We start from the raw sequence: 14,228 nt of genomic DNA, 5'->3' as shown, positions 1-14,228 counted from the left end.
AGAATATGAAATAATAATCATGGAAAATCTCAACTGCTCTCTAAAGCATCCTTAAATTTTTGACACCTGGTACACTTAAGAACATCAACAAGGAAACTTAATTTTTTTTAAGATATGTTTTTAACTATGTCATAACAAAGGAAAAATTTTTTCAACATACTCAAAATGTTGACAAGCATTAAAGGAATTATGAGTCATTCATATTTTAGAAAAACAAATTAACTACATGTAAAAATTATATTTTTCTTCTTCCCTTGTGGTTTCCTTTTACTGTAAATACTATAATTGCTAGAAACTTTACTATTTTATTATTGCATCTATACTTTTAAAATGTTGATTTTATTTTCAACATTTATTAAATGTTTTAAACTAATTACCTTTAGTTAAAATTCCTACCTTTTCTTGAATGTAATACACCATTTCTGGAAAAGATGGCATCTGCTTAGAAGCACTTTCTTTTTTGTTTCTACCAGGAAGACATCGTAATACACGCTGTGCTTCACCATGGACTTCTTCTCGTCTTTTAGATGGACAAATAAGTAAAATATAACCTTTACCAACTGGAAAGTCATCACTTTAAGAACGAAAATAGTAATTTTATTTGACAACCAGGGTTCTAACAAAATGTCTTGAGTATATTTTTGGCTGTATAAGCAATAAATGAAAAGTAATATAAGAAATTATGTCCTTTTCATAATTTAATGAGATCTGCGGAGTCACTTGGCTTTCATTGATAACAAGACAAGTTAATTACAACTCATTATGTAAATTTCTATTTGTATGTTTTACTCTTATTAAAACTAAGTCACAAACAACTATAACATACATTAAAAGTCAGTAGTGTATTGTTTTCTGTGTCCCCACCTCAATCCTGACTCTTCTTGGTAGTATGTCTACAATTCTACAAAACTGGTAAATGAATGGTATTAGTAATACAACTATAAAATCTATTTCAAGACACCTAAACAATGACCTCACAGCTTTGCTTCTATAGCACAGAAGTCTTTTGAATATTCCTTAACTATCTCTGGGCTGGTCCTGAATTACTAACAGAACCTAACTAACAGCAGACAGGAAGGAATGACCAGGCTGAACCTCACACTGTCAGGAGTTCCCACTTGAACAAAAAAAATTTTATTAAACTAAAAAGGGAAAATACTGAATCAGTCATGCTTTGGGTTTTGAGTGTGTGTGTGTGGTGTAAATAAAAATACTGGCTACAATTTGTCTAAGTTCCTGGAAATCTTGTTTAAACATTAATTGCTATATTAGCTCAATCTGGCATGTAGTTGGAAAGCTTATGGTAGAGGGGGAAACAGGTCAACAAAATCAAGATTAACAATCTAAAACCAGTGGTGCCAAATTGAAATGCAAATAAATATAGAGAAAATCAAGATCCAAAATAAGAAGTAAAAGATCTGTAAAATATCAAACAAAATCATATCTACATATATACACATATATTTATGTATATATATGTATATATACATATATATGTAATTTTATACTGAAGGTGGATATAAAGGCATAAAGCTGAACTAAATAAAATTCTCAAACAGTTATCAAGTAACTTTTTGTTATTTTTTAAACAGACCACAGAGTTTATAGAAAGGATATGCAAGTAATAAAAGGAAGCTTAATTTTATTTAGAGCTTCATCATGAATATGGCTTTAAAATGATAATGTAATTTAAAAGGAATAACCACATATTATGGCGGATATTAGAGTACTTCACACATCTTAAGATGTCATTGACTATGGCTCAGCGGTAAAGAGCACTGGCTGCTCTTCCAAAGTTCAATTCCCAGCAAACCCGACATGGTGGCTCAAGACCATCTATAAAGAGATCTCATGCCCTTTCTGAAATATAGGTGTACATGCAGACAGAGTGAGCATACATTAAAAAGTAAATAAATAAAAAATTATAAAACATGCCACTGAATATAAAACAGATAACAGGTCTCTTAAGAATTATTTTAATATGCACACATATATTTTACTATATTTACATATGACTTAAAATCATTTTTAAACTTCAGAAATATATAAGCAATGAAAAAAGATGTCTCATTAGTATAGTGAGTAGCACATTGGTCTCATTAAAAATGCACTTCAGAATAAATAAATAAATAAAATAAAAATACACTTCAGAATTGCAGTAATATAATTCACTAACAAGTAAAAAATATAGATATATACACCTCAATTTTAAATCTTAGTATAGTAAATATAAAATGACATTCCATCAACAAAATGAAACATTAGATATGTATTAATCAATGACATTAATCTTTTTTCTATATATAATTATATCTAAATATATTAATATTTATACAATTATAAGGTTTGTTTGATTTACATTTGACTATTTAATAAGAATTTTCTATCTATATTATACATGTCATATAGTATAGATATAATTCTTTTTTTGATATACTTATAATTCAATATATAAATATATAGCTATATGACTACAGGTTACCTGAAGGGGTATATTTTAAATTCCTTAATAAATTACTTCCAAACTTCATAAGCCAGCTTTGCAACCAACATAAATTTTAGTAACTTTAAAATATACTTAAAGGTAACCCAAATTCAAATTGATAGCTTTTTAAACTTACGGGTCTCCTGCAGCTAGTAGAAGCAAGTATCTGGAAGGTATATGATCTGAGGGAAACACCGTGCTGGCAAATTTCACTGCAACTTGCCGAACTTGAACTTCAGGCTATTGAACATACACATACACACAAACACACACACACATACACAAAGACATTCACCCACACACACCCCAAAAAAGAATTCAATTATCAGCATCTCAATCTAGTCATAAGTCAAGCTAATTGTATACCATTCAAATTTAACACATCAATAAATATATGCCTAAACAAATAAAAATCATTTGTTTAAGAACTCTCTTGAGGGGATAGGAAATGCTGGATATTATGTATTTGTATTTGAGACCCTGGGTTCAATCCTCAGAATTATAAAATAATTAAAAAGTAGTACTATCATATGCAACAACATGAATGGACTAGAAAACAGGTTAAATAGGCACAGAAAAACAAATGCCACACTATCTCACTCCATATCTCTTAGACTCCTTTCGAGTCTTTCTAAGACAGCTCTCTAAGTCAATCTCATAGAAACTGAGAATAAGCCAGTTTACAGATAAAGAAGAGGACAGGGAAAGATTAGGAAAGGTAGGTCTACAGGTAACAAGTAAGTTCTGGTATCCCACTGTATAAAAGAATGACTACAGATGCTAAAGTACATTGCATATTTAAAAAGAAAACCAGAAAGGGGAATTTTTACATTTATCCTGATTAGAATAGTATATAATTGTACATACTTACTGAAAATGATACCCTTTATATATGTATAATTTATACTTAACAAAAAAGTTAATGTAAAATATATACAACTGGCCATTATCATTCAAATAGCTGGGCCTACCTTTATTAAATATGAAGCTACAAGTGCCTCCATTAAAGTTCTCTGTGCTCCTTCTAAGGTACTATAAGCTCCAACCATCATAGATAATGCTTCCTGAATAGCAAGTCGAGTCTCAGGTTCCTCCTGTAAAGACAGTAAAAATGGTGTTTCCCTTCCTGCTGTCTTTCAGGAAAGTATCCATGAAGAAGTGTATACTTAACAATGTTTCCCTACCTTACATAGGGCTTCAAAAAGCTGTTGCACAAGAGCTATATCCTTAGTGAATAAATGGGGCATTCGACTGTAAGAGAATGTAAGAATATCATTATCATAAATTTCCATGGAATAAAAAGGAGAGAAAAAGAAACTATATAGAAACATTCCTCACTCACACTTTCACAACACTGAATACAATGTCAATATCATTAGCTTACTTTCTCCAGGAGAAATATTTTTTAAAGTGATTATTTAACTTTTCAATTATATAATCCTTCATTAACATATGTTTTCTAGATATTCCTTCTATAATATTCCATATACTCAGATAACATTCCTGATTTTAATATGAAGAGATAATAAATTACAAATTAAATGACAAGCTGCCACAGTAAGAGGTTTTGCTACTTTTTGCTAACAGACATAAGGACAGAGTTTGTGACAATCCTGTGCTGTAAATTGATCTTGGATGACTTTCTTCTGAACCCTAAAGCTTCATTCCCTTTACATCAAAGAAGAGCAATATATAGCCTGTGTGTGGAGCCAAAACAACATATGGGACCACTGAAAACATTTCATCTCTTTTTCTTCCTCCAGTATGAAGTGAAGAAAGATGACACCAGAAGGAATTGAAACGAGAAAATCATATTGAGCAGAGGGAAATAGATATATCTTTGAAAACAGGATCATTCATGTTCATAATATAAGTAATATCAACTAGCATAAGATTTAGTGATAAGAAGTAACAAGAACACTTAAGGTTAACTGAATGTCTACATTGTAATTCATTATGCAACCATAAAGGTAACCTATTTTGACACAATTAAGTTTAAAATCTAATTTCAAGACTAAATTTAAGATTGTATTTTCAAATGTAAACTTAAATGACTCATATCTTTTCTAAAAAGAAGACGTTAGCTTATTGCCAGAAAATACATCTTCTGTTGGAATCACAGCAAATTATTCTCCATCCATTAATACCAGATATTTTTCTCACTTTCCAACAAATTATCTCTCACAGAAAAAAGCAAAAAAAGAAAGAAAGAACATTACTCGCCTGGAGAGTTTTCCAACAGCTGAATATGCCATTGAAAGTAGTTTAGGGTCCTTGAAATTTAAAAAAGAAACAAAAAAAAATCACACACAAAAAAAGCAATAAACAGCAAACCCTTTTGCCATAATGACATGTGTTATTTTACTTTTCAATCACTGTGTCCTACATAGTACTGCCATCAAAACAACAAAAAAATCCAAACCCAGAACAGAATACAAATTCTTTCATCCTTAACTCACTCAAAAAAAAAAAAAAAAAAAAAAAAAAAAAAAAAAAGATCGCACATGATCGCACTCTGGCGCTAGTTTCATGGTATTTTCAATACCATGTATCCTACCAACACCCAAATTAATTTCCAATATACATGACTTATTGGGAAATTTATCCCTGCTCTGACAAACTATTATCTTCCCTCCCCAACAAAACTGTAATAAGCACAAGTACAATTTTCTAAACACCTATAAGAAAATAAATGGCTTCTTTTCATTTCTTAAACCATAACAAATTAATGAGATCAGAGCCATTATGGAAATTAGTTGCCTCTACCTAAGATATAGATAGAGCTTTACAGTGTCACAAAAACTGAGAATCAGCATTACTCAGAACACAGTAAAAATCCTGTAAGATAAATTTTTTCCTTTTAAGCTAGAATTCAGTGTTCAATATCTGAACACCCACTTACTGACACATCTGTTGGGAAAGTTTGTAAATGATACTTGGAAGTAAGATTAGGTTCTGTGTTTACCTGGGCCAGGTATGCCCAACTTACTTAACATGATTGTCATCTAAACTGTGCAACTGAGTTACAAGAAGAGGGAAGAAAGAAAAGGAGAACAGAGGGAGGAAGGGAGAGAGGGAAACACACACACACGCGCACACCACACACATACACACACTTTTTAAGTCAATTTATAACTTTGGGTTGCCCTACATATAAACATATCATAAACCACAGGGTTGAATCCACCTAAAACTTATTTTGCAATACAGTTTCTCTCCAAAAGTCTCAAAGCATTTTTATTTCTACCAGCCATTCTAAAGCACCTGATTACCTCATAGTCTATGCCATAAAATAATATTAAAATGTATTAGACTCTAAAGGAAAACAATGGCCAAGTAGGGGTGGCGCACACCTTTAATCTCAGCATTTGGGAGGCAGAGGCAGACAGATCTCCGAATTCAAGGCCAGCCACGTCTACAAGCAAGTTCGAAAACAGTCAGGGTTCAAAAAACAACATAAAAAATTTACTATGCTTTTAAAAACAGGCAAATATTACTCAATGGAAGAAAAAAAGCTAGATGCAAAATTATGTAAACAAATCAACAGTTTTCATCTGTAGTATCTAACTAATATGTCCTGCCTATAAGAAACAACTTTGCTAACTCATTTCATTTTCAGAATAATACAATAAGGTAATTTATCCTTTTTTTTCTGACAAAGAAGAGTCCAAATAACTTGAGTAGCTCATCAAAAATAGACATAGGATGCAAACTCAACTCTAGCTTTAGATATTTATCACCCTGTACTACAAAGATTCAATGTTACTTAGATTTAATACTTTATCTATTTAGCATGTTCTCAAGATATATGAGACAGTAAAAAAAATATAGCAAAGAAAATCAGATATTGAATATCTACAATCCAAGAAATCCTACCACTTAGTTTACAGAATCAAAAGTTTACTGAATGTATGTATATTTTGATCAAATGGTACATTGGTAAAATCTGAGCCCCTTAAGAATTAACACTATTTCCTACTGTAAGTCAACTCTAAATAGTTCCATATAGAAATAAAACAACAAATTAATTTAATTTCAATTTTACATAGGACATACATGTATCATAAAATGTATTCGCTTCCATAAATGACTTATGGTGATGACATCCTTAAGGATGTTATCGTTTTAACAACTATTCTTTAAAAGGCAAAAATGGCAATAGTATATAAAATTGTCACTTCAAATAAAAATGTTAAGAAACAAAGGTCAATGCCAAACATTAACTATATCAATGGATGAGCCTGGAAGATTTATTATATTAAATACTTTATAAAATGCTAAAATTTAAAACAAGTCACTTACCTCTTTATATTCATTTATTAGCTTAGTGAGACCATTCAAAAGCATAGGACCTAGTGGTTTAATCTTGATTTCTGGGCAACTTGAAACAAAAACAAAAAACATCAAGATATCCTTTCAGAAGATCATTTAAAATATTAGCAATAAATGAAGCTACACAATATTTAAGAACTGAATCTTTCTAGAGATTAGATAAATGACTCAACAGTAAAAGCTTATATTGCTGGCTTCCACAGAACCCTCAGCACCTACATTGGGCAATTTACAAGCTATTCACAAGCTGCCACTCCAGCTCCAGGAGATTCAACAATTTCTTCTGGACTCTGCAGGAACCAACACACACATGCATATGCCCACACAGACATATCCAAATCCACATCATTTTAAAACGATAAAAATAAATCTAAAAGAATAAAATCCCTCTAACATAGACAAAAATTGCATTTTAGGAAAAATGAAAGAAAAATACCTAAAACTTGATTACTCTAAAATCTGGAGTTAATTAGCTTTAAAAATAAAATAAAACTTACGTTATACAAATGTGATGTACAAATTGCAGGGACAGTGTTCTTAACTTTGAGTTTGTATTTGTACCAAAAAGTCCATCATATACCACCTATGTAAAATAAACAAAGTCAAAGATACCAATTAACAAATAACAATCTGGCTTTTTCAAATAGCAGTCAAGATTCAATAACAAACCTCTGCACTACACCATGCTCCTCAAAACTAATGTAATTTCTATATTGAACACACTAGCTGACAAATTTTAAAAGCTATAATATTATTTATATAGCCAACAATGATAATGTAAGTTGGGAATTTATCAATTTTTTTCAGTTTCAGAATACATACTCAGCTAGGATTACTTGTAGAATATACCTTCATTTACTACCACCAAAAGAAAATGAAGCCATGGCCAAGAGGTAAAACTCCCCTGTGCTCATAGATAGAAAAGCACTTAACTAGGTCAAAGGAAAAGACCTTGGAGTCAGTTCTCATTCTACTAAGCGAGTTCCAAGGATCAAACTCGGGTTTCTTGGGTGTGATAGCAAGCTCTTTTACCTGATAAGCCATGTTATTTGCCCTATCTTTTTCTTTTGTTTGTTCTTTTTAACAAGTTTTTCATAACACCTCCCTGATAGCAATATTCCAAAGACTAAAATAATGGGTGAGGTTTAGAGTACAGAAGCTGGGACTCTTATTATGTTCTCAATAAATGGTGAATAGTTAAGAGTGTTTCCCTTCTGGACCCATCTCTTGCCATCCTTTTTCCCACAACTTGCATGTGAAGAAAAGCTCCTTAAATACAGTTTTCATGGCTAGGTCTCTCTCATGCTGCTGCTTCTACCCATACCCAGCACAGACTCCCCTCTCCCATGCCACTGTATCTACAGTGTTCCAGATCCCACCCCTCTCTCCACTGAACACACTCTTCCTTGTACTTTCACTATCTGGTGGGCATTGGCTTCTATTGCAGCACCTCTCCAGTCTCTGGCTTGGTGTTTATGTCCATTTCATCCTTCTAGGTGATAAAAGCCTTAGTTTCCCATATCTAGAATAGACACCTTAACATTACAATAATTTCACATCTGTCTAGTTTCCACAGACAGGAGGAATTGCCACAGACCATTTTATATACCAGTCTCCAAGCATCATTTCCTAAGTAGTGTTCTGATCATTCTGATTCAGAAGATGGTATATAATATACATAAGCATCTGCCAGAAGTTTTGGATCAAATATTCATTTATCTCATAGGGTTTAAATAATATTTTCTAGTAATTTTGTGTTTTGAAAATAAGTCCAGCTTTGAGTGTTTTCAAAACTCACTGCCCATTTTCCATGATTCTTTTTTTCCTTAGATTCTCATTTCTAATAACAGGATTACCATTCTACTAAACAGTTTATACTGCCCCATCAGTCACATAGTCCTTCAAGCTGCTATGCAGATGAGCCTCCTCTTCCCTGATACACCTTGAGTAGGCATATGATATTCCACCTCCATTTTGAACAGGAAAAAAACACCTAACAATTGCATAGTATATGTGGATCATAAACCTTTTTGTTTTCATAAAACATCAGCATTCCAATTAATCCTTTTATCATCTCACCATGTTATAAGATTAATGATTTTTAAAACACCAGGTCCAAAAATAGTCTAGTCTAACACTGGATTATATTTTTATCGTTGTATTTTTTTTCATTTTTTGATATTTATTTATTGGTGGCAGGGGCATTCCATGGCATGTGTGTGGAAAATCAGAGGACAACTTGAAAGAATCAGATCTCTTCTTCCACAATGTGTGTTCCAAGGACTGAGCTCAAGATTGAAAGGCGTGACAGCAAGCACCTATATATACAGTGACACCTTGACACCTTAATGTGAAAAACTCCTATAATAAATTCAGTAAAATTATGAGTATTTTATCTAATACCAACACTTAAAATACCTCTTGCAGAAGTAGCATAATAGCAATTGTAAAACCAGATACTCACTGCTGATAAACCCAAAGTTATTGTTAAGTACAGACAAGTAGCTTTAAGAACAGTATAAACATGATTTTAGGTGTAAGAATAATCTTTTAACAGGTATTTTATATACATATGAATGTACATACATACACACACACACACACACACACACACCTAGGGGGTAAATTTTTTTTTTTAATGGACAAGGTCTTACACTGTAAACTCTGGCTACTTTGAGCTCATGGCAATCTTCTTGCTTCAGACTCAGACATGCTGAAATTATAGGTGTGAACTATTAGATCTACTTGGAGAAATATCTTTGATACTAATATTTAATATTGGTATTTGATGAGTGTTTCAAAGGACTCAGAGATCTACTTTTTTATATTTTAACACTATTTACACAGTAAATAAAGTCTAACTACACACTTATAAAATGCCTTAATGCTGGGATGCTTTTTTTATAATTTGTTCTAAATAACTACATGTAATTAAGAAAACTAACTCTCCTGAATGACCTGGTCCCCTGGTAAACTCTATGTGGTATAGAGTAGTAGAGTCATGGCTAACTACTCTGTGGGTTCTTCTTGTTCCCTAGTGGAAAGTACAAGCCTTTTGCAAACTTTAAAGTCAATCATTTGTTCCTGTATCATAGTCTACTGATAGGAAATATTAATTAGCAAGTTTTTCTCTTATTTACATATGCACTCACCATGCATCAGTGCCCTCTCTACCTACCCACAAAATAAATAAACATAAAAACTTTAATATACCTAAAAAAAAATCTGAGGCTTAATATGAGAAGACACGGAGGAGCGGACAAGACTGCTGTGAGACTCCTGCCCTCCTGGTTCCCAGTATCACACAGCAGGCCACAACTGATGATCTGCAGCAACCAGTTGGGGCTTAGTGAACAGAGGAGACATGCCACCGCTGGGCACAGCTTGGGGTGGGGGGCGATTCTCTTGCCCTCACTGTGAACCCTGCAGCCACCATGAAGGATCTGCAACAGTCCAAATCCAAGCCCAAGACAAGACAGAACGCTGCCCTGCTGCAAAAAGGAGTCAGCAGAGCCTGCAATATCTCCAGAATAACTGAAAAAAGGCAGGATCCATGGGAAGATGCTTTTAAAAGAATCATGAAATTGGAAGAAAAGATCATGGAGAATCTAACAAGGAAGATGGCATTATTGAAAAGGGCCCACCACTACTTCTTGCCATGATGGAAGGAAAGTGCAGACCACAGTGCTACCCACAGGCTAAAAGCATAAGGTCATGCCTAGTGAGCTGTGGGGCAGCTGACACCAAAGACAGAGGGGTGGGTGTGCAGTGGCCTGGAGCTTGCTCAGATTCTGTCCCCAGATTCCCTGCATAACAGTAAGACCACCCTGACTCTGGCATATAACAGGATATCCAAGATGAGTTTCTCTGACAATCTGGTATTTACTGTATTTTAGAAACCAGAAATCTTAAACCAGACCAATGCACTGAGTATTTACATGTAAAATGTTTAGAAAAAAATATATACACTGTGTAATACACTACAGTTTGCAATGTCACTTCAACAAACAAATATGCAAATGAGGTGGGAAAGAACAGAGTGTGCTGGGGGAAGAGAGGCAGAACTAGAAATGCAACCAACAGTGACAGGTGTGGGAGGTGGCTGCAGTGGACAGGAGAGCATGTCACTACTGAGTAAGGTAGGCAGGGTGGTGTGCAGCAGTCTGAAGCTCTCCAAGGCTCTGCTCAGGAACAAGCATGATCACCCTGGCTCTGAACAACAACAGAATATCTGAGATGGAGAATAGTTCATTTTCTGGACTGGGACTTCTTAAAAGACCCTCCAAGTCTATGCTGCCTCTGGAGACCATGCTGGTATCTAAGATCTATGCTACACTTGAGAAACATGTTGGTGGTATCCCTGGTCCTTGCTGTCATTCCAAGCCATGTCAATGCCTGAGGTCCATGTGGATGCCTATGGACTGTGCTGCCACCTGGGGCCATGTTGATATCTGTGGTTCTGCTGTTGGGAGCCAGAAGAGGCGTGTGTGCTGCCACTGAAACCATGTTGATGTGTGTGGCCTATGCTACTTACTCTAAGTTGTTATCTATCTATGGCCCATGCTGCCATAAAAGGCCATGTTGACGTCCATGGTCCATGCTGCAGCCAGAGGGCATGTTGATGTCCACGTCTGTGTTGCCACTAAGGCCCAAGATGGCAACCCTGGTCAGAAACCATGTGGAAGTCTAAGATTCATGTCGCATCTGACTATAAAGAGCAAGGAATCTTCTTTTGCAGTGGTATCAATGACTGCAGATTCGGTTAAGAATGAGACATAGGAGGCTTCTGTGACCTCTCTTCCTCACCTCATCTCACCTCCCCCACCCAAAAAAAAAAAACAGTCATTGAAAAAAATCATTGAAGAGGACTCTTAAGTTGTGCTAGAGACTCTGAAGTCGCTCTGTAGACCAGGCTGGCCTCGAACTCAGCAATATGCCTGCTGTGCCTCCCAAGTGCTGGGATTAAAGGCATGCACCACCATCCTCTGGCGTAAGTTTGGTTTCTTATGGTGCTGGGCAATCACAGAAAAATAGTCTGGATAAAGTTAACATCATATTCAAAGTACATTTTTATAAAATAATTTATACAGCTACAATTAAGATAGAAATAAAATTGTTAGTACTGTTATATATATATCAGCCTACTTTCTGAATAGCCACCAATTCCATTTTTTTTTCAGTAAGTAAAGCTATTTGTTCAAACTATTTTTCCCCACAAGATAATAGAGATTACCTGAATGTTAGCTGGGAACGTTTCAGCGGCTTGTCTAGAACGCAGGAGATGAGGAACAATCTTTAACTTCACTCTGGTACTGACTGGGTCTCTTTTCAGCTCTGGCTTCAGAACTGCTCCCTGAGAAAATATGTTTGGTTATAACAGCATTTTAAAATTATTTGTGGCTTTTAACTCTTTAAAGGTACTTTAGATTCCTAGGTCCTGAAGAGAAGGCCTAGTAGTTTAAAAGCACTTGTTACTCTTGCAGAGGAACTAGGCTTGATTCCCAAGGCCCAAATGGTGGCTTACAAACAGCCATAACTTCAGTTTCAGGGAATTCAGTGACTTTTCCTAGCCTCTGTAGGAAACAGATGTCCACGTGGTAAACACAATACATACAGGCAAATACTCAAATACTCATACACATAAAATATTTTTAATTGCTTTAATTACTGAAGATTCTGAAAGCTCTTATCAGTATCACCTACTACCAATTGTTACATTAAATATTAAAGCTTAGAAATCTGAGATATTAATAAATATATTTTAATACATAATATTTTCTTTTAAAAGACAAACTTTTAAAAAATGCACTGAAGAACAGAATCATTTTATATTTTTTTGGAAGTATCTAGAAAAGAGCTAGGGTTTTCCATACTCTGTATTAAATTGCTGTGGTAGCTGTTTTGCTTAATGGGATAATTCCCAGCTTGCACAGACATTTGTCTTTTTTTAAAGTAACTGTAGATCCTTGATTCTAAACCAAAGCTTAATAAATAATGGTTTCTTAAAGCCTAATTATAATTTGAAGGTTAAGCCAAATTAGTGAGCTCCTGCAGATGCTGTTAAATAAACTCCCACTGTCAGTCTTAAAGTTTGGGTGGAGTCCTTAGGTTGTATGCTTTTGTAATATCACTGATTATCTGGAAAATACTGTATTACTGAGTTAAACAAATGTATCAACATAAAATACTCCCAATACATAATTTTTAAAATATTTCTTGCAACCCTGCAGAAAATATATTTCTAAGTTACTAAGACAATGAGTTCAAATATCCTATAATTCTAATATTTCCTTTTAAGTTCAACTTTTAGCATTCCAAAAAGGAGGGGGGAAAAAGTCACTCCAATTTTCATTGATATGTTCTTTTTTTTTCTTTTGAGAAAAAAAGTCTGTCAAAATATCAGTCACAATATACATAGCTTATGTACCTATTCTTCAAGTAAAATAATTTCTAATGCTTCATGAAGATATTAAGATAAAACACAATTACTCTCCCCTCTCCCTTTCTGACTCTCACTCTCCCTCCTCCTCCCTTTGTGTCTTCCTCTCCCATGTTACACCTCTCCCTCTCTCTTCCTCTCCTTCTTCCTCCATAAGTATATGGCATGGCTTTGCTTTGATCTGTGTGGTATGAGCCCACACAATATATACCCACCATTACTCCTATGACATCAATGCTAATATCAACTTTAAAAAAAAACTGACAAATAGTCTCTTGCCTTTACAGATCCTCTAAAAAGTTCTCTGTGACTCCAAAGAAGTCAACAGACTATACTCTATACAATTCTTTCATTTTCTACACAAAGAATATGAGGCAGAGAGGAGTTGAATCATTAGCCAAATCTCTCTTCCTAACACATTTGTTTATATACACTCAATGCTACAATCTAGGGGTCTCAATTCATTGTTCTGCTAAACCAATTTAATCTAACTAGAACTATTAACTCCTACTTATGATCTTAAAAGAAAGCAACCAAATATACAAATCACACTGTATGTTTAAACTGGCACAGTGAGAAGACCTTATTAAGCAATGATCTTACTTTAAGGCTACAGAAACAACCTTTTGTTCTAGATTCTAAACCAGGAAGAAGTAAACTATACCTCATAGATCACACATGGCACATCATTTATTTCAACAAGGACTGAGACTTTAAAAAACTGCTTTTATATTTTTAAATGGAAAAAAATTAAAGAAATAATTTTGTAGCTCATGAAAATTATATGACATTCAGGTATCAGTATTTACATTTTTACTGAAATATAACCATGTACATATAATTATATGCTACCTATTGTTTCTTTCATGTTATAGAAATTGAGTAGTTATAGCCTCAAAGACTTTAATGTCTCAAATATCCAAAATAATTGCAGAAAGTCTGTGGATTCCTCATCTAGATAATGTATTATCA

At 34.0% G+C, this 14,228-nt stretch overlaps 1 protein-coding gene across 6 annotated transcripts in view; it reads right to left on the bottom strand.

Annotated features, from left to right (window-relative positions):
• Positions 1-14,228, bottom strand: part of Ecpas (Ecm29 proteasome adaptor and scaffold) — a 107,061-nt gene that overhangs the window by 46,422 nt on the left and 46,411 nt on the right. For all 6 annotated transcript variants that reach the window (XR_013110658.1, XM_076934898.1, XM_034501920.2 and 3 more), the window contains 8 exons: positions 12,051-12,170; positions 7,315-7,400; positions 6,788-6,866; positions 4,709-4,758; positions 3,670-3,736; positions 3,457-3,579; positions 2,622-2,725; positions 397-520 (listed from right to left, as the gene is read on the bottom strand). Coding sequence is in view for 5 of the 6 variants with exons in the window: in XM_076934898.1 (XP_076791013.1) it covers positions 397-520; positions 2,622-2,725; positions 3,457-3,579; positions 3,670-3,736; positions 4,709-4,758; positions 6,788-6,866; positions 7,315-7,400; positions 12,051-12,170 (753 nt within the window). In the remaining variant the exon portion in view is untranslated. The remainder of the gene's footprint in view (positions 1-396; positions 521-2,621; positions 2,726-3,456; positions 3,580-3,669; positions 3,737-4,708; positions 4,759-6,787; positions 6,867-7,314; positions 7,401-12,050; positions 12,171-14,228) is intronic.

This window comes from Arvicanthis niloticus, chromosome 5, assembly GCF_011762505.2.
Source record: "Arvicanthis niloticus isolate mArvNil1 chromosome 5, mArvNil1.pat.X, whole genome shotgun sequence".
NCBI lineage: Eukaryota > Metazoa > Chordata > Mammalia > Rodentia > Muridae > Arvicanthis > Arvicanthis niloticus.
Note: the sequence above shows the minus strand (reverse complement) of the source record. Positions and strands in the feature narration are given on the sequence as shown.